This window comes from Chelonia mydas, chromosome 8 (genome assembly GCF_015237465.2).
Source record: "Chelonia mydas isolate rCheMyd1 chromosome 8, rCheMyd1.pri.v2, whole genome shotgun sequence".
Taxonomy (NCBI): domain Eukaryota; kingdom Metazoa; phylum Chordata; order Testudines; family Cheloniidae; genus Chelonia; species Chelonia mydas.
In genome coordinates, this window is record NC_057854.1 from 85,447,529 (window position 1) to 85,466,315 (window position 18,787).

Genomic DNA, 18,787 nt, shown 5'->3' on the forward strand with positions numbered 1-18,787 from the left:
GCTGATTTCTGAATGGCAACTAGGGTATCTGTGTTCAATTTTATAACAGGTAGAAGGATTCACTCATTGCACTGGTGAATGAATGTGAATTAGTAAATAGTAGTTTGTAAACCTTTTTTGTTACTTCCACTGTGTCTTCAGGCACTTGCACTTGAGTTATATTTACACAAACCAATTCTAACACACAATGCTCCTATTTAAAAAAACAGTGTAAACTTAATTTGTGTAGTGTTTTTCCAAGTTTGTACCCACCACATTTGTTGGTTATCTGAGGACAGGATCTCCTCATTGGTCAATGCTTATGCAATAGTGTTAATAATCCACAAATGTTTTAATAAAAGCAGGAGGCCTTTTTTTTGTTCTGTACCTGCTAGCAAGATAAGGTAAACTTAATTCAAACGTGAAGGAAATGTAACTTAACTAGAAGATGCAGTATGCATGTCTTTTTTCTTGATTAATGGGGATTATCAGCTTGTTTCACTCAACTAGAAAGAAAAGGCTAGGAGAACTCTTTGTATTGACATATACCTCTCTGTATTGACAAAATACTCAACAGTTTTTTAAAAGTTACATTTCTACAAAATCTAAAAATGACACTGCATGTCTAAATGGCAAGTTTCATTTTAAAATGTCTGTGGAAAAGTGACAATTTTAAAAACCAGACTCAAAAATTGCAAGCACTTGTGCTAATTTTAGTTTGACTCCAATACCTACTCATTTAAACCAGTGAATTGTTCTGTCATTTCAGGACCTTCTTTAATAGGTTAGCTTTTAGAGATGTATAGCTGATGCACACCCTTGCATTTCATTATCCTGTTCCTGCTAATCTTCCATCACCATTCTAGAGAAGATAAAAGGTGAAAGTGTTTACATTTCAATGAAAATACATACTTAACAATGAGAAAAATATATCTGAAAAGTACTTAACACTTTTAAGTTCTCATTCAGGTCTATTACTTTTTATCCCCAGTTAAGGTAAAATACATACTGTACTGAGGGAGAAAAGGCTTAACTCAGAGCTGAAAGACAGACTGGCTTAACAGTTTTCTTCACCACATTTACTAGTAAAAGAAATGGATTTAAACTGTGATACTGTTAAAGGAGGTGGTGAGGGGGGAAAAAGTCAATTCTAAATGAATGAGGTAATTTCATACATTCAATAATGTAAATAAATACAAGTACAGTTTTACAGAAACATGAGCATAAATTTAAGGGTTTTATTATCAAAGTCTTGTAAAACAATTTCAGAAACTGTACATCAACATGGCACAGACTGTAGCCCACTTTTGTTTTTACCTGCACAAAAGTAAAAGCTCTGAAACGTCTTTAACTAAGAAAACAGCTCATCTAACTACTTTGCATAACATGGAATCACTGTGTGCATAAGATTACTATTGCAGTGACAGTAAACACAAATTTATTAGTTTATACAACTTGAGATCAAGTAAAAAGTACATTATCAAGTAGACTTGCTTTTAAAAGCATACAAAGGTCAATTTTAAAATGCACTACCTCTTTTTGCAACATATTTAGCTCATGAACAAATACAATAAAAATAAAAAACTGGGTGACGAAAACTGCACAAAGCAACCTCTAATCATTGGACACTGGGCAAGTCAGGAGACTTTGCATTACTACATCAGAAAATTTGACCTCCCCAGACCCAAGAGAAGTAGTTAGGAATTAAACTATACCTCTCTCCACTGCCTGAGATGGATTTTAAATTGACTGAGTAAAAGACCATCAACATTAGCCATCAGAAAAGGTTAGTGCATTTTAACCTTGTCAAAATGAAACAAAACCCATCCACCCACCCCCCAAAAATAGCCACATGGCTAAAAAGATTATCTATTTATATCAGAATGCTTATTTCCAGATGTAACTATGAATATTAATTTTGTGTAGCCACACTTAAGACCCTTAAAAAGATCCATCATATGTTGTAGAATTTTCTTAGAACATTTAGGATGTTTCTGCCACAATTAACATGCAATCAGTGCATTCCCTATACTGCTCTATTACTGCAATGAATCAAACTCTAGAAACACTATCATAAGTGAGCCAATTTACTAAAGGAGATCATACAACATAAACAATCCATGCCTGCTGTAGATGCATGCAGCTTTTCACTTTTGCTTGAAGCAGCACCAAGTTAATAAGATCTACTTGGCTACTCAAACCAAATTTGGCCATAGCAAGAATGGCAACCAAAGTACCTCTCACTATAAAGCTTTTGATGTAAATTAATATCAGGAGCTTTACAACCATTTATAGATTAGAGCTGTATACATCTAGATTTAGGATTAACAAGTACAGCATAAAAGAATCACACAGGAATGACACTGATGCATGTCTGCAGCTGCATTCACTGCAAAGGCAATATTCAGTCACTCATATCCATGTCTTCTTCATGATGATCATCCCCATTTACTTTGGATTCTCTTGCTGAATCTCCACTTCCCTTATCCACTGGTGATTCCTTTATTTTGGGGGAAGCAGAATCTGCTACTTTCTTTTCTTCCTTTTTCTCTTTCTCGCTGTCATATCCTTGTTCTTCTTCATCATAATCCCTTGTGACCTGCTTTGCCGAGATGAAAAAGTAAAAGTAAAACTTGCCTCAAGGTTCTTATGGGTTTAAGGTTAATACTACACCAAAGGCAGTGAAACTAAACAAGTTTTTAAACATACTTTTACGTCTTTGTCACTCTCGGATTTTCTTTCCCGATCCTTCTCTTTGTCTTTGCTTTTTTTCTTCTTGCTCGTTGACCGCTCTCTCTCATCTCTGCTTCTCTCTTTGTCTTTATCCTTCTTCTTTTCCTTTTTATGTCTAAGATGACAGTAGAGTACCTTGCTCAATCTTTGCACATTGCAAAAACTAAGGTTAACACTTTACTGTAATTCTCTCACACAGAACCAGCCCCTCATGCCAAAAACCTAGCTTAAGCCACCACCACAATCACAAAACATCAGTTGAGCCAAGGTTAAGTATTCCTTTAGAATACAATCACATCCAGCCAACTCCCTATCGCAGCTCAAAGGAAGAGAGGGAGGTGAAAAGACAGCATGGGGAATTTTCTAAACAGTGCAAGGCAGGACATGAAGTTTATTTCCAGAATGCAACACACCCTCCCACACACATTTATTAGTGCCAGAACAACAATCATGACTTCCCTTTCATGGAGAATTTACAGCAAAGTTCAAGAAATTCCTTGGTTGAAAAGGATAAAACTATACCCCTCCACTATAGCTCAAACATTTCAGGCACCAGGACTGTTTCCTCCCCAGACACCCCTTTGAAAATTAGAGATACAGAGCAACTGAATTCAGAGGCCTGCTAGCACACTGACCTTCTTGGAGATGGGGACCGAGACAGTTTTCTTTTAGGGGACCTGGGCTTTTTAGGTGACCTTGTTCCACTCCTGCTTCTTCTGCGCCGTCGATCTCTGTAGGCATTAAAGGGTAGAACAGTCCAAAAACATCTCAGAGTCAGAAGTGTTTAAATTATAGAGTTTATATTAACTTAAATATATTTCTACTGGCTCATATCTACACTCTAAAGGAGTATTGCTCTACAGAGACACTCCTGCTTGTTTTACCAAAGACATACTTACTATTATCAGCACTGCAAAGCCAATGCAGCTGTTGATAAGCAGCACAAGCTGCCCTCTATTCTACCTCCACTATCATGAAATAAATTGCCATCTAAGTTCTTATTACAGATATTAATGGTGTAGCAGTCAGACGAAACAGCTTGATTTTCAGCTATCATGTACAGTTTTCAATAGGAAAATGGTTTTGTTTCAAACAACATCCATTTTTAACAAGGAAGGAGCAGAAATCTATTTTCAGAGACCAAAAAATACCTTCTTAGCACTTAAACTTATTTGAGGCCCTTCATAAGTCCAGGTACATCCATCTCTCTCTCTCTCTCACACACTCATTTAAGAGGTGCTTTATTTGAAAGTACATTTTCTCCTATTATTCTTTTATAGGTGGACAAAATAAACGCAGGTATGTTCCTGTAGTTTTCAAGCTGTCACAGTAAACCGTCTCTGAGTTGTGACCTTTTCAGGAGTCCAGAAGCACTCGGAGTATGTTAATTTAAGATTGATATTTTTTTTTGTGTATGAGATTTACAGTAAAAAAACCCCAAACAAACAAAAAGAGAGAGATGTGCCTAGATCAATAAGGCTAGATTTCTTTAAATGCTCCAGGTAAGACTGAGTCTCTATTTCAGTTTCCTTGAAGTGGGAGCTGAAGGTACTTTGATAAATGGGCTGTGGTGGTTTTGTTGGAACAGCTCCTGTAAGTCTCTGTAACCCTAGTTGAAGTGCTAATTCATAATCTATAGCAATACTCCGCAGCAAATTATAACTGATTTCTTCAGAGGTGAAAGAGGACAATTGTCACAATGATGTAACAAACCAGTTTAGAAACTTTTACACCAATACCACTATATACTATCCTTGAAACACAGACTAAGAAATTAACCCAAGTTCTGGTACCTGCTTGTGCTTCTCGATCGTCTGGTTGTGCTGTAGCTTTTTGGTGGAGTTTTAGAACGTTTCTTTTCCTTCTCTTCCTTCTTTTTATCCCTTGAAAGGCAATGAAATGTTATATATTCAAAACCAGTCAGTTTTAGAGACAAATATTTGCATGTCCCAAGAACAGGAAATAATACCAGATAACCACAACTCTCTGACATTTTACAGCACAAATTGTCTCTCCACTGTGAAACTCATTAGTGAGAGAGTGAAAGCAGAGTGGGACAATTACTGAAATAGCAGAACAGCAATTTTAATTCTTTTTGAGACAGCCAAGAAGTTACCAAGCTTAGATGCTAAAAGTTACAACTGATTTTTAAATGTAATAAGCATCCGCAGCTCCCACTGAAACTAACAGGAGCTGCATGTTTTCAGCATCTATGAAAATGAGGCCACATTTAAGTTCTTAAATACATACTCAGGTATCTTAACTTTGGGCATCACACAAACCTACTCTTACGAAGATACTTCCTCAAAGACATGAAAAGTTAGATTATGCAAAAATGTTATTTGTTTAAACCTCGTCAGTGCTACACTTCAATATCTATCACTGTTAGTTTTTATTACTGTGCCACAAATTACTTGGCAGTAGTTGATGACCTGGCTATTTTCTTTAATAGAAGTTAAATTACATATATTTCAGAATTAACAACTGGATTTCTAGAAAATTTCTGAAGTTGCAAGAGGGAATTACTTAGTTTTGGATGCGCTCCTAGACCTTCTGCCTCTCTCTCTGGAATGAGATCTCCTCCTTCTTGGACTTTTAGATCGCCGCCTACTTCTTGACTTTGAATGTGACCTCCTCCTTGATCTGCTTCTTGATCGTCTATCGAACAACACATTAGCCTCAGGATTACGAAAATATATTTGACCTAGGCATACCAGACTATTAGTTAAAAGCGGTCAGCGCATACAGAAAAAATAAAGATGGAACCCATAAAGTCATGCCCAGAAAGGCCACAACAGAAAAGAAAGCGCCACAAAGTACAGGTAATGAACGAGTGATGGAAACCTCTATCAGCTAGGCAACATTATGTACTTCGATGTGTGAGTAAACACTTATGGTAGCAGAAGAAAACAGACAGGGTGGCAAGGAAGTTTTGGAGGAATTATTTGAAATGGAGAAAGTGAATGCATACTGATCAGCAGTAGGAGCAGCACAGAAGGCATGGAGATGAGAGCTAGAGGAAAAAGTATTTGGTAAAGCATGTTGGCAGGCAGATGAGAGATGCAAACACTCGTGGAACACTGCAGGTCAAGCTGAAACTTGATGCAGAAGATTTAGGGGACCCAGTAGAGCAGTATGAAGACAGGAGGGACATAATTAGCATGACCTAACTGTGGACAGACTATTGAGGTGCAAGATAAGAACTGAGAGGCCAGAGACAAAGTGCCAAGATATTGCATTGGAACACCTTAAATGTAAAACCAGGATATTTTATCAGTCAGGACATTCTAAAAAAAAACCCTAAAGTGTTTAAGCCACTAGTATATGGAGTAAAATTTGCTGTGTTTACCAGGAGCAAACAGCCCAGTGGAATATGCATTCAGTATATGAAACAGTGTTTTTGGAGTGAAGACCGAGTCAAATGAGTGTGAATATATATATTTTTTTAAACTAAAAGTGAATGTTTCTGAAAATATTATCCACTTTGAAATCATTGAATCTAGTCCAGTCCCCTGCTCTCATGACAGGACTAAGTATTATCTAAACCATTCCTGACAGGTGTGTCTAACCTGCTCTTAAAAATCTCCATGGAGATTCCACAACCTCCCTAGGCAATTTATTCCAGTGCTTAACCACCCTGACAGTTAGGAAGTTTTTCCTAATGTCCAACCTAAACCTCCCTTACTGCAATTTAATCCTATTGCTTCTTGTCCTATCCTCAGAGGTTAAGAACAATTTATTTCCCTCCTCCTTGTAACAACCTTTTATGTACTTGAAAACTGTTATGTCCCCTTCTCAGTCATCTTTTTTCCAGACTTAACAAACCCAGTTTTTTCAATCTTCCCTCGTAGGTTATGTCTTCTAGAGCTTAAATCATTTTTGTTTCTCTTCTCTGGACTTTTTGCAATTTGTCCACATCTTCCCTGAAACGTGGTGCCCAGGACTGGACACAATATTCCAGTTGAGGCCTAACCAGCACGGAGTAGAGCGGAAGAATTACTTCTCGTATCTTGCTTACGAAACTCCTGCTAATATATCACAGAATGATGTTTGCTTTTTTTGCAACAGTGTTACACTGTTCACTCATATTTAACTATGACTCCCAGATCCCTTTCCACAGTATTCCTTTCTAGGCAGTAATTTCCTATTTTGTATGTGTGCAACTGATTGCTCCTTCCTAAATGCAGTACTTTGCATTTGTCCTCATTGAATTTCATCCTGTTTACTTCAGACCATTTCTCCAGTTTGTCCAGATCATTTGGAATTTTAACCCTAGCCTCCAAAGCACTTGCAACCCCTCCCAGCTTAGTATCGTCCGCAAACTTTATAACGTACTCTCTATGCCATCATCTAAATCACTGATGAAGATATTGAACAGAACCAGACTCAGAACTGATCCCTGCGGGACCCCACTTTTTATGCCCTTCCAGCAATGTGAACCACTGTTAACTACTCTCTGGGAACGGTTTTCCAACCAGTTTTGCACCCACCTTATTAGTAGCTTATTAGTAGCTTCATCTATGTTGCATTTTCTTAGTTTGTTTATGAGAAGGTCATGTGAGACCATATCAAATACGTATGTGTCATTGTTGAATCAGAAGCCGGCAGTAGTGGCATCAGCACATATAATTTGTGCGTGTCTGAATATTGCATAACCCAAATATATGTTGCAAACAAATTTCCCAGTGTTTGATATTGCAAACACAGTCAACCTTAAAGAGAACCCTGCAGAAATCTAGACATGTGATTACCTGAGCATGGATTATACAACTAAGGATGAAAAATGAAAGGACAGATTTAAAGTAGTACAAACAGACATTACTTTGCAGCATAGAGGACGCAGTGGTAGGATAAGTAAAACATGAAGATTGGCCAAACGATAGAATAGGTTAGTTGTTGACAGCAATGAAGAGGGAAGGGTTTGGGATTGGGGAAGATTAATGCATTCAGTTTTTAAAATTGCATTGATAAGAGGTAAAATACTTAATTAGATTATAAACACAGTGTAATAGTGTGGCAAGAGCAACACCCTCATGGGGACCTTTGAAGTGCCCTAACTTGGGTCTTCCAAGGAGAGAAATGAGTCCCCCCTTCTGGTGACACTGTAGTAGGCCTCTGGCCCATGAATTAGTTGTCCCTTCAGTCTTATCCCACTGTGAGGGAGGAGGGGGAAAGAGGCCTAAAACAGTTCCAAATGAAAAAGCACACCCAAGTCAATTCTGGGCCATCCCCCAGTCTTCCAGTGGAGCACCCCACCCTTCTCTTCAGGCTTGTCTCCCAGTCTCATACTCATGCATTGCCTGTTTCTGGGGTTAAATGTTCCTCCAGCTAGCAGACCCGTTCTTCCGCAGCTCTGCAAGCAGAAAGGCAGAACTCCATCCTTTGTGCTGACCAGCCAGCTCCCAACAGCCAGGTTCCGTCCTTTTATTCCTCCTCCAGGCTTAGCACTGGGTGCAGATATAGCTCACGTGGGAGCCAGCCTTGCCCACAGGCTCTCCTTAACTCTTTCTCTGCTGGTGTGGGGCCTTTCTATCCCATCACATCTCCCACCCCCAAATACCATTTTGGGTACCTCCCTCCCCCACCAGCTCTCCCAAGAAAAACAATCACAATTTGTGTGATGTACTGGATGTGGAAGGAGAAGGGCTTGAGAGATAGATACCATCTTCGTAATTTGGGGTTGGGTGTCTTTCATGGCGTGGAGCCAACGTAGCACGGCATGGTTGCTAACTAAATTGAAATTATTGCCAAGAAGGTAGTATAACAGCAAGTCCATGGTCCACTTCACTGACTATGCCTCTTTCGTGATTATGGAATATGCCTTCTCCATTGGGAATAATTTCCAACCAAGGTAGAGGGTGGGGTGTTTTTTTCACATTCCACCAACTGGGATAAGACCGCCTCTAGTCCCACATCAGAGGTGTTACTCTGTAGTGGGAATTTCCTAGTGAAGCTGCAGCTATACGAGACAGGTTCTCAGAAGAGGTGAGCCCTATGGGTCTGAAAGGCCTTTTCACATATGTTGGTCCACTGGAATTTCTTTGGCTATTGGTTTAATGAGATCCATAAGAGAGGCTGCATGGCCAAAAAGCCAGTAATAAACTGTTGGTAGCATTATTTCAGTCTTAGGAAACAGTGTACCTGTTTCTTTGGGGCTGGTGAAGGGCGTGTCTGTAGGGCCTGGACCTTATCCACAAGGGTTGCACCTTGCCCTTCCCCAGGATGTACTCTACGTACGTCATCTCATTTTTGCCAGATGGCATTTAGTAGGGTTTGCAGTGAGGCCAGCCACCCTAAGGAACAGGAGCACGGCAGTTACATGTTTCAGATGATCATCAAAAGTCTGACTACAGATTACGATGTCATCCAGGTATGCAGCAGCATGTTATGGGGCTGGAAGACCTGGTCCATTAACCTTCTGAATGTGGCTGGGGGGTCATGGAATCCAAACAGCAAATCAAGAATTGAAAAGAAGCCAAAAGGGGAAGCAAGGCTGTTTTTTCCCCAGGTCTCAGGCATGAGGGTAATGTACTCCACCTCATCTAGCCAGTCAAGAATTAGTCAACACATGGCAGAGGGTAGGCATCAACTTTCAATATGATGACTTTCCTGAAATCTATGCAAAAGCAAGTGGTCCTAACTGGCTTAGGGACCAGCGTTACTGGGCTCTCCAGTCAGTAAACAACTCAATTATTCTCAGCACTAGCACTGTGAAGCAGGAGCATCAGTTAGTTTTTCTCATCCTCTTGGGATGATGGGGTTGTAGATTTTCTTGGACTCAAGTGTTCTGGTTCAGTCTGGACGTGATGAGTGATCAGATGAGCTCATCTGGGCTGCACAGAAAACACAGTGGAGAAGGCAGCAGTGATCAGCTGGTGGGGCTGGACCCTCTGTTCTGGAGTGACATTGCTCCTGATTTTGATCATCCCAACCCTCAAGACTGCAGTGGCCTGCGGGACTAATTTGGTCTCCAGCGGGTAGGGGCTATGAACAAGGCTTTCCATAGCATTAAAAGATTCATGGGGTAAACTTTGAATTTCTGTCTGTCTGTTGCTGGATCTCATAATTCACAGGCTCCACTTGTTGTATCACCTCATAAGGCCCCTGACAGCAGCTTTGATTCCACACGAATTTGGAAATAACAAGAGAACTTGATCCTCAGGGTGAAACACCTGGAGGTGGATCCCTTTATGACAGGATGCTTCCTGTGTGATCTGGGCACCTAGGAGGTTCTTACTGGCAAATGAGCCTAGAACTTCAGGCTTCTCCTGAAGTCTAAGAACACACTGTACCACAATGTCAAACTGAGGTGACCGTTCTTCCCACATTTGCTGAATGAGATCCAAAACCCCTCATGCTTGTCTCCCACATAATAGCTCAAATGTTAGGAAGCCGGTGGAGGATTGTGGCACCTCACATGGTCCCAGTGGCAGATATCCATAGCTATGAACCTTCTCAGCATATTCTTTAGCAACCTGTTAAAGTGTTCCATTAGCCCATCTCTGTGGGAACAGTGGACAAACATTCAGAGAGTCTTCATTTTCACAACTGACATTCTTGCTTCATTGTCTGGGAAATGAGGTTTGTACACAAGTCCATTATAATTTCCCATGGAACCCAAACCCAGGCAAAGATCTTCAAAAGTTCAGAAGCAGCTACTCTGGTATTTATGGAGCACACACGTATGAGCTTCAGGATACGAGGTGGCATAGTCTACAAGCACCAGAATGTACTGGTAGCTTGCAGCATAGTTACGGGGCCAACTATGTCCATTCCAATACATTCAAAGGGTATGTTCATGGGTGGGAGGGGAACTACTGTCCAGAGTGCTGTGAGCTGGCACACGAAGCACAAAAGCTGGGGAAGTCCATATACACTAAAGGCCAAAAAGCCCAGGCTAGAATTCGAGACAGTGTTTTCTCCATCCCAAGGTGCCCATGAAGGATCTGGTGTGGACCAGCCATATAACCTCCCTCTGGTAGGATCTGGGCACCAGAAGCTGGTTTTCTCATTTCCTTGGTCTGGTAGTCTCTCTCAAGGTGAAATAGGCAGTTGGCCTTCTCTCAAAATGAGGGAAGCTTCATCTAGTCAAGGTTCCACCAATTCCTCACCGACAACCATCACTTGGGTATAGGGTCAGCTCAGGATGTCATTAGCTTTCCATTCTTCAAGGAGTTTGAAAATTTTGTTATGATCTCATACTCGAGGGAAGAAAGGGTCTCCAAGTTGGGATAATATTGGGCGTCACTCTGTTTGGCTGTTGCCAATTTGCGTGAAAGTTCCTGCTCCTGGAGAAGAGACATCTCCCACACCAGGTTCACTAGGGTATGTGGAATTGGGGAGACTTGTTGCTCAGAAAAAGGTCCCAAAGATTCCTTCATCAGATCCCTGAAATATTCCCAATCTCAGCCATTAATAACTGAATAGGCAAGGGATGGGGCCAGGCCAACCATTATGCTTCCCCACAATTAGGTTAACTTGGACGCGAGGGTAGGGTTTCATGTCCCTGTGTACATATCATAGAAGGAGAGTTACCCAGGGTGATCCAGGATTTGGGACCACCAAGATCAACATCAGGATTGAGAATATGCTGAGTCCAAAAGATCACCCTTATGGGGGTGATCAACTTCACAAGACTTTGCTCTTCAAACATGGGCTCCCGCTATCCAGATATGCCGAAAGCTGCGATCTTGGGAACAATGCCCAGGACAGCCATGTTTTGGGCTTTGCTGCTGTGATCAGCATCCCCTGGGGTCCCTGAAAAGTCCCCTCTGAGTAGGGTCTCCCCACTTCAGTTTCCATAGTTGTTCCCTTCTTAAGGCCAGGCAGCTTGGTGGTTTCTTGAACTGGGACCCAGGTCAACAGCTCCAGACCTTTGGTCCAGGCTATCCAACGTCCCTGCAACACACAGGACCTCACCTCATGTGTCCTGGTAAGGGGTCAGCAGGGTGGAACCCCTGCCAAGACATCAGCCTCTGTGGCCAGCTCTCTCATTCGCCTGTGCTCGTCCCTTGGCTCCAGCAGGCCCGTAGCAGATCATCATCATGGGGATCTTGGTTGTCAGATAGTACTCCATGAGGCAAAGGGTGTCAGTCATTGCCTCAGGTTGAAGCTGTAGGATCCAGTCCTTTCCCTCGGGGGAGGGAGTGGAGAAGGGGAGTCTCTGGGTGAACTTTTTGAATAAAATTCTCTCTACCACCAAGGTTCATGTCTTTATCTGAGGTCTGAGCCATCTCCACACAAATCTCATAGCTTTTGGGCAACTGGAGGGGGGGGGGGGGGGGGGGAGCCATGCTCTCAGAGGATACTACTCCTCCAGGAAGTGTCAGAACGTCTCTTCTGAGACATCCAGAGCATTGTGGATGGCCACTTTGACCTGTCCATAATCTCAGGCAGTAAAAAGGTCTAAAGTTACATAAACCATTTGCACTCTCCCAGTTAAGTATAGGGCAAGCAAATCTGCCTGCTGTTCAAGGGGCCAACGAGCTGCTGTGACTACCTGTTCAAAGATTTTGAGGAACACCTTGGTGTCACTATTAGGCCCTATCTCTGTTCCTGACAGGAACAGGATCTGACATTGGGTCTAGGCCTGCTGGTACCACTGTAGTGGCTGGCTGTATTAGGGTGACCAATTGTTGTACCAGCTGCTGCGGTTGGGCTGCTAGATCATGGATTAACTGCTCCCGCTGGTTGGCCATTGGCTGGAAGAGTTGCTGTTGAGCATTCTGCTCAGCCATTCATTTCAGCAGCTAATCCATATGCATCCAGCTACGGGGGCTGGTGGCATTTGTTTAGGGTCCCTCCTTTTTTAAGGTTTGACCAGCTCCCTTCCACAGGAAGAAGGTCATTGCCTGTATTCTCCATCAAATCCATATAGCATGGAGAGAGCAGCAACCTCCTGGAGACCTTCTAGGCACCATAACACAGCCACGGGGGGAGGGAGGGAGGGAGGGAGAGACGAGCTGCTCACTCCTGGGGTCTAACTGCTCCCCTCCAGTGACTGTCCTGCTACAGCTCTGCAGGCAAAGCTCCCTTCAGGTCCCTCTGTCCCTCCTTCCTGACCAACTAGCCCCCAACTGAGCCAGGCTCTCTCCTTTTATTCCCCCTGCAGGTTTGGCATTGGCTAAAGGTATAGCAGGGCGAGGCTAGATGAGACCACAGGCTCTCCTTAACCCTTTTTCTGCTTGTGTGGGACATCTGCTCCACCACACAGGGTGAGAAATAAAAATGTTTCAGTAGACACTCTTAAGGCTCCGAGCAAGTTGTCAGTGCAACTCTTGGTGCTGTAAAGTACAGGACTGTCTGTGCTACAATGTCACTTTCCAATCCACGTTCCCAAGCTCTCTACATGGCTTTACTCACTGTCATACTCTGCACTGGTCCTGGTGGTCAACTTAACACCACTAAACAGATTTGCTTTTTTCTCTATTTATACCTAACAGCCGGTATTGCCAAGCTTAACGTTTTAAACGGAATTTTGAAGGAACTGTGTAAGGCACTTATTTCTGTTAATATTTATGGAGTGAGAAATCTAACCTGTGCCTAGAAGTAGAAGGAGTTCTCCTCCTTCTTGATCGTGATCTTGATCTTGAATGCCTTCGTTTTTCATCTTTTTTATCTGAAATTACGAAGGGGAAACATTAGTACAAAGGTAAAAGTGGTATCTATCTTTAAGACCACCCATAAAAGGAAGTAAGTGTGTGTTTGCACCCTCTTCAGACATCATAAAGAAGCAAAAGAAAGCTTGAAAAGTTGTTTTTTGGTGGTGGTGGTGTTTTTGTTTTGTTTTAAATATCAGAAATTCTGGTCTGGTCTAGCCTGTTCTTGGAAGATGCTATGGAGAACTAGTAGACTATGACATAACATGAAACTTGATTTAGAGGGGAAGTGATTTTTATTCATACTAGTGAAAAAAAATTTTCACACCTGCTCAACTCAAGCATTTAGCTGTGGGAAGAAAAACTTATGTTAAAGTTTCAGCATTCCCACCCCTTCATTTAAGGGCTGAGAAACCCAACTCACTGCTTTGGATCCTTTAAAAGAGAGTCCTAGAACAGAAATCAAGATGACTAGAGTTAACACTTCTGATCAATGGAGCTTCTCTCAAGTTCCCTTCTATCTCAAAATACATTTAAAGCATTCAGACTTCTTTAACCTATTGTAAAGCAACAAAAGAAAATAGGGCACGACCACATTCTTTTACCTTTAAGGTCATGTTTCAGGTTCATTGTGTGTCAATTTAGAATTTGAAAATGAATTGGCCAACTCTCCCTGAAACAGAATTTTTATCCCAAATTATGACAAAAATGCCCTCCTCTCCTTTTCGCTACTTCCTAATCTGGTCACATGAACACTAGCAATCACTGAGAATAGCACACTTTACTGACAACCAAGTGATCTGACCACCTGATATTTTCAATAAAAAACTTGAAGCAGAGGTGGCTATAGCAACTCCTCTAGAATTCATTCTGGGGGCGATTTAGGCATTTCATCATCTTCAATCAAATGCACTTTGATAAATGATGTGTCTCATTCACTAATTTATTCTCCAGAGCACTCTTCCATCATTTACATAACAGATTAATAACTGTGTGGTCTAATTGAGCTCCAGGTGAATCATTCAACCACTTTTGAAGGCTCTTCTGCAGTAGCAACACTTTGCAATTAAAAATTAACCCATTAATGAAATAAGGAAGTATGAAAACTATGTTTTACAGTGTATAAGCCCTTTTTAGCGGCTATACCGCCAAAAATTGTGTTTAACCAAATATTTAAAAGTAGTTCAATTACCTGGCTCTATGGCTGCAGAAATCAGTGATTGTGCTTCTCTTACTCTTTTCATAGCTTCCTCTATTTCTTTACTGGAGGTATCAGATTTCAGACTTGGTGAGACAAGACCTGCAGCTACATGGTTCAACCTGGAACAAGCCATTAAGTGAAGTGAAAATGAAATTTCAGATTTTTTTAAAAAAACTGACTTTTTAAACGAATACTGGCCTAGACTGGGCAGACTGCAGCTTGCTTGGAAGTAAGGGGTACTGCTCTTTGATTAGCCCAAGAAGGAGATTGCAGCTCTGAGTCAAACTCCCTCCTGGTCTTGCCACTGCTTGGGGGAAAGAGTGTCATGTGCACAGTTGCTATCTGTGGTTCCAAGGCTGGCTGGCAAAATGATTTTTTACCATTCACCCTCCAGCCTATCTGACTGAACCCACCACAACCACACCATCACACACAGGGCTGCAGGAGCCATGCTCGATGGCCACACCTCTGCGCACAGGACAACATGAGCCAGGCACCATGACCACACCACTGCACACTGGGCAGCATGAGCATGCCCAGTGATCACCATGAGATGGTCGAGTTCAGGATCCTGACAAAAGGAAGAAAGGAAAGCAGCAGAATACGGACCCTGGACTTCAGAAAAGCAGACTTTGACTCCCTCAGGGAACTGATGGACAGGACCCCCTGAGAGGTTAAGATGAGGGGGTAAGGAGGCCAGAAGACTGGCTGTATTTTAAAGAAGCCTTATTGAGGGCACAGGAACAAATCATCCCGATGCGCAGAAAGAACAGTAAATATGGCAGGTGTCCAGCTTGGCTTAACAGAGAAATTACGGTGGGCTTAAACACAAAAAGGATGCTTACAAGAAGTGAAAACTTGGACAGATGACTAGGGAGGAGTATAAAAATATTGCTTGAGCATGCAGGGGTGTAATCAAGAAGACCAAAGCACAACTGGAGATGAAGCGTATTCATGTGTATCCAATGTAACTACATTGCTCCTTCCCCTACTCACAGGGGTGGGCAGGGAAGAAATGGAAAGAGGTTGGATAGACATCATATGTAGCAAGCTCCACAAAACTGCTCTGTGCTGGAAGCAGTGATACAGGGTATGAGGACATGGGACAGCTTACATCCTCTTATTGCTTTGGCCCAGGGTATCACTATTGAGCCCACAAGTAGTAAGGGGTCCATTTATTGTCTTGTATAGATACCAGTTGCCAATGTTACCCCTCAAATATTTTTTGAAAAGGCAGAAATTTTTATTCTGATCGGCTTAAAGGGTAAATCCTTAGAGGAGAAAGTAAACTAATTCAGATTGATTTGACCTGCAGAACACAAGATTCCGTTTTAACTTTGTTTTCAGAAGTCAACTTGTTCCAGTGCAAGGTGTACTTGCTTGTACCTAATGGTTTAAAAGGATTTAAGTGACTGCACCACAAGTTTCTTTACATAAAGGGCATGGAGTAATGAAAAAACTGAATTCCTCTCGCCACCAAATTAAGAGAAACACAGTCTTTGATGCCTAGTGCTACGGTGAACCAACTCCCCACCCCCACCCCCAGCCCAGGTGGCTTCCACAGGAAGCTAGTTTCTTCCAGTCTTTATCTGGCCAGGTGTGGGAAATGGGTCAGTATTGAGTGACATGAAACATTACCCTCAAGATTAAGTGCACGCCAATATAAACCTAAATACTGAAAGCTATCACTTGCACTTACTTTGGATCCACTGTGCTCATAAGCTTTAGTAGCTGATCTGCCGCAAGAGACTGTGAAGAGACATTTTAAAACATGTTGAAAAGCATGAAATTTGCTTTAACACATTGACAGGTTAACCAGGCCTGAATACACATGGAATATAGCTAAAAACAAGAGCACAAAGTGCTTACAGTTGAGAAATGCAGAGACAACACAAAGAAACAGGGACTAGGGTTCAGTGGTTTCTTTAACCTTCTACTTCTGGGGGAATTTGTGTGTGTGTGTCTGTATTGTTACAGACATACTTGCAGACAGACATTTTGAAATAAATTACCAAAATAATTGAAAATGGCATGATTATAAAGTGTTATTTTGACAAATAAAATTTGCAGAACTTTAAAATATTCTGTGCAGAATTTTTAGGCACAGAATTCCCCCAGGAGTCTGACCTACACCATTTGAATGCTGGTGTTCCAAGTCTTCAGTTGGAATCAACCACTGGGTTTTAGAGACAGTAATTCTTTAGTATATATTATCTCAAGTGTCAGGATTAAATTAGAAAAGAAGCAAGACTGCAAAAGGATTTTTAAGTTGTACTATCAAACTGCTAGGCCCATAAACAAATGTACTGTATCATATGAAAAATGGGATTAATTTCTAAAAATTACTGGAACTTAAAACTATGCCCAATTTGGTCCCTTGCTATAGCAGTATTTTTTTAGCACTGGTTCAGGAATAAATATAGCAAGTCCTGGACCTTCAGTCTGTCAATTAATATACTGGTGGATCACAATCTACTGATCACAGTCTAAAAGTCTGCCAAAGCTGGGAAAAAAATAAAAAGTCATTTACATACCTGAGAGTTTAAGTTTGCTCCAGGAAGCCCAAGAGCAGCTAGGGCAGGATCAAGAGCAGGAGCTCCCAAAGCAGCTAAAGGAACAGCACCAATCTATAACACACAGATGATACATTAAAAAACAGGCATTGACACAGTACAATCCCTTTAACAGTACCACATGACCTCCTAATTTAAACCCAATCTAGCAGTCATGTACATTAATATACCCTTTAGCAAAAGTGCCAGTAAGAGCACTTCGCCTCTCCTACTTATGTATTTGCAAACTGAAACATATAGAAGTTTATACTATAGGAATTTTAGGGGGAAAAAAAGATTGCCTCCCACTCCCTTGGGCTGGGTGGGTAGGAGGGAAACAACCACCAACCAAAAAGACTTTGCCATTATATTCCACACAAACAACTTAAAATGACTTTTTTTTTTTTTTTTTTTGGAAAAGTGACTAAAAATATCACTATGTTTATTGCTTCACTTTCTATAGCAAGTATGCTTAGATTACAATTAAAAAGGCAATTTTAACAGCCAGACTACAAACTCTACCAGGATTCTTTCTGTAGCATTCATCATGCCCAATAAAAGGCTCTGAAGGTGATATTATACCTTCAGAAATACCTGTGCAAACTGACTGACCAGATGTAAGCCATTAGAATTTAGTAAACAACTGCAGATGCTAAAAAGGAAGGAACAGAATCCATCTCACTATTTTAGTTGCAGTGGGTCTGCAATGCTAGCCAAAGTAAAAGGCAGTTTTAAAAATACACAACGCCTTCCCCCCCCCACCATTTTTCTCACTGAAGTGAGCAATTATGACTGAATACACACAGAAAACAGATCTGCATAGTAAGTATGTACTTTCCCTCCCCCTTTAAAGGCATACAAGGATACTCAAACAGATTCTATGAAAACAATAATGGAATTCTGAAACTGCCTACTGAAGTTATATGCCCAACTCCCACTGAAAGTCAATGGAAGCTGGGCACCTAACTCCTTTAGATGCTTTTGAAAATCCATACCAGCCATAATAGTTTCTGAGAAAGCCTAAATAATCATATTAGAAAATCTATTAAATAAATTTCAAAGTAAAGCACATTTCAGATTGGCACAATTGAAGTTAAGGATCTGTGTACAATATACACATTTTCAAGAATGTATACAGTCCATCTTAAGAGAAACTAACCCTTCAAACAATAACTGTATTTAAAGCCAGTTCTGGACCAAGTTATTTAACGGTTTTAATATAAAGAGATAGAACTGAGAACTTGCCCCAACAGAAGTCTGATAAAATCTTCTGAATAATTTAATCCCAAACTCTTCTTCCCCATGGTTAGGAGTCACTGAAGAACTTATACAGGCTACCAGAAGCACTAATTAAATTTCTGAGCATGCTTGTAAAAACCCAGTCTCCACACTAACAACCTACCATTGTTATACCATACAGTTCATCATGGTACAACTGATTTGCAGTATGGTTACAGTATTTAACTAAACCACTACAATGATCAATACACAGTCAAATCTCTTCTTGCCATCCAAGCCTATTTGCCCAAGTGCATTAATTTAGTAGATTAAGATCTAGCAAAATATGTACAGTATTCCTTTCACTCCAAGCAAATGAAAACCTACCTGAGAAAGTGGGTTGGGAGTAGGCAGGAGACCACCTCCAGGCAGCAGACCTGCCACAGCATTAGCTGGTGCCAAAAGAGATAAAGCCTTAGTCTCATCAGGAATAATTCCTGCAGAGA

At 41.2% G+C, this 18,787-nt stretch overlaps 1 protein-coding gene across 12 annotated transcripts in view; it reads right to left on the reverse strand.

Annotated features, from left to right (window-relative positions):
- Nucleotides 1-511: 511 nt before the first annotated feature.
- Nucleotides 512-18,787, reverse strand: part of SRSF11 (serine and arginine rich splicing factor 11) — a 40,513-nt gene continuing 22,237 nt past the window's right edge. For 9 of the 12 annotated variants that reach the window (XM_027825872.3, XM_007063435.4, XM_027825871.2 and 6 more), the window contains 10 exons: nt 18,669-18,778; nt 17,046-17,138; nt 16,211-16,260; nt 14,503-14,630; nt 13,249-13,330; nt 5,239-5,370; nt 4,506-4,595; nt 3,348-3,443; nt 2,689-2,827; nt 1,204-2,581 (listed from right to left, as the gene is read on the reverse strand). In XM_027825872.3, the coding sequence (XP_027681673.2) occupies nt 2,384-2,581; nt 2,689-2,827; nt 3,348-3,443; nt 4,506-4,595; nt 5,239-5,370; nt 13,249-13,330; nt 14,503-14,630; nt 16,211-16,260; nt 17,046-17,138; nt 18,669-18,778 (1,118 nt within the window). In that variant the 3' untranslated portion in view covers nt 1,204-2,383. Of the gene's footprint in view, nt 842-1,203; nt 2,582-2,688; nt 2,828-3,347; nt 3,444-4,505; nt 4,596-5,238; nt 5,371-13,248; nt 13,331-14,502; nt 14,631-16,210; nt 16,261-17,045; nt 17,139-18,668; nt 18,779-18,787 lie in introns of those variants that run through there. The other 3 variants (XM_037907369.2, XM_043520836.1, XM_037907370.2) reach the window with 2 other exon arrangements.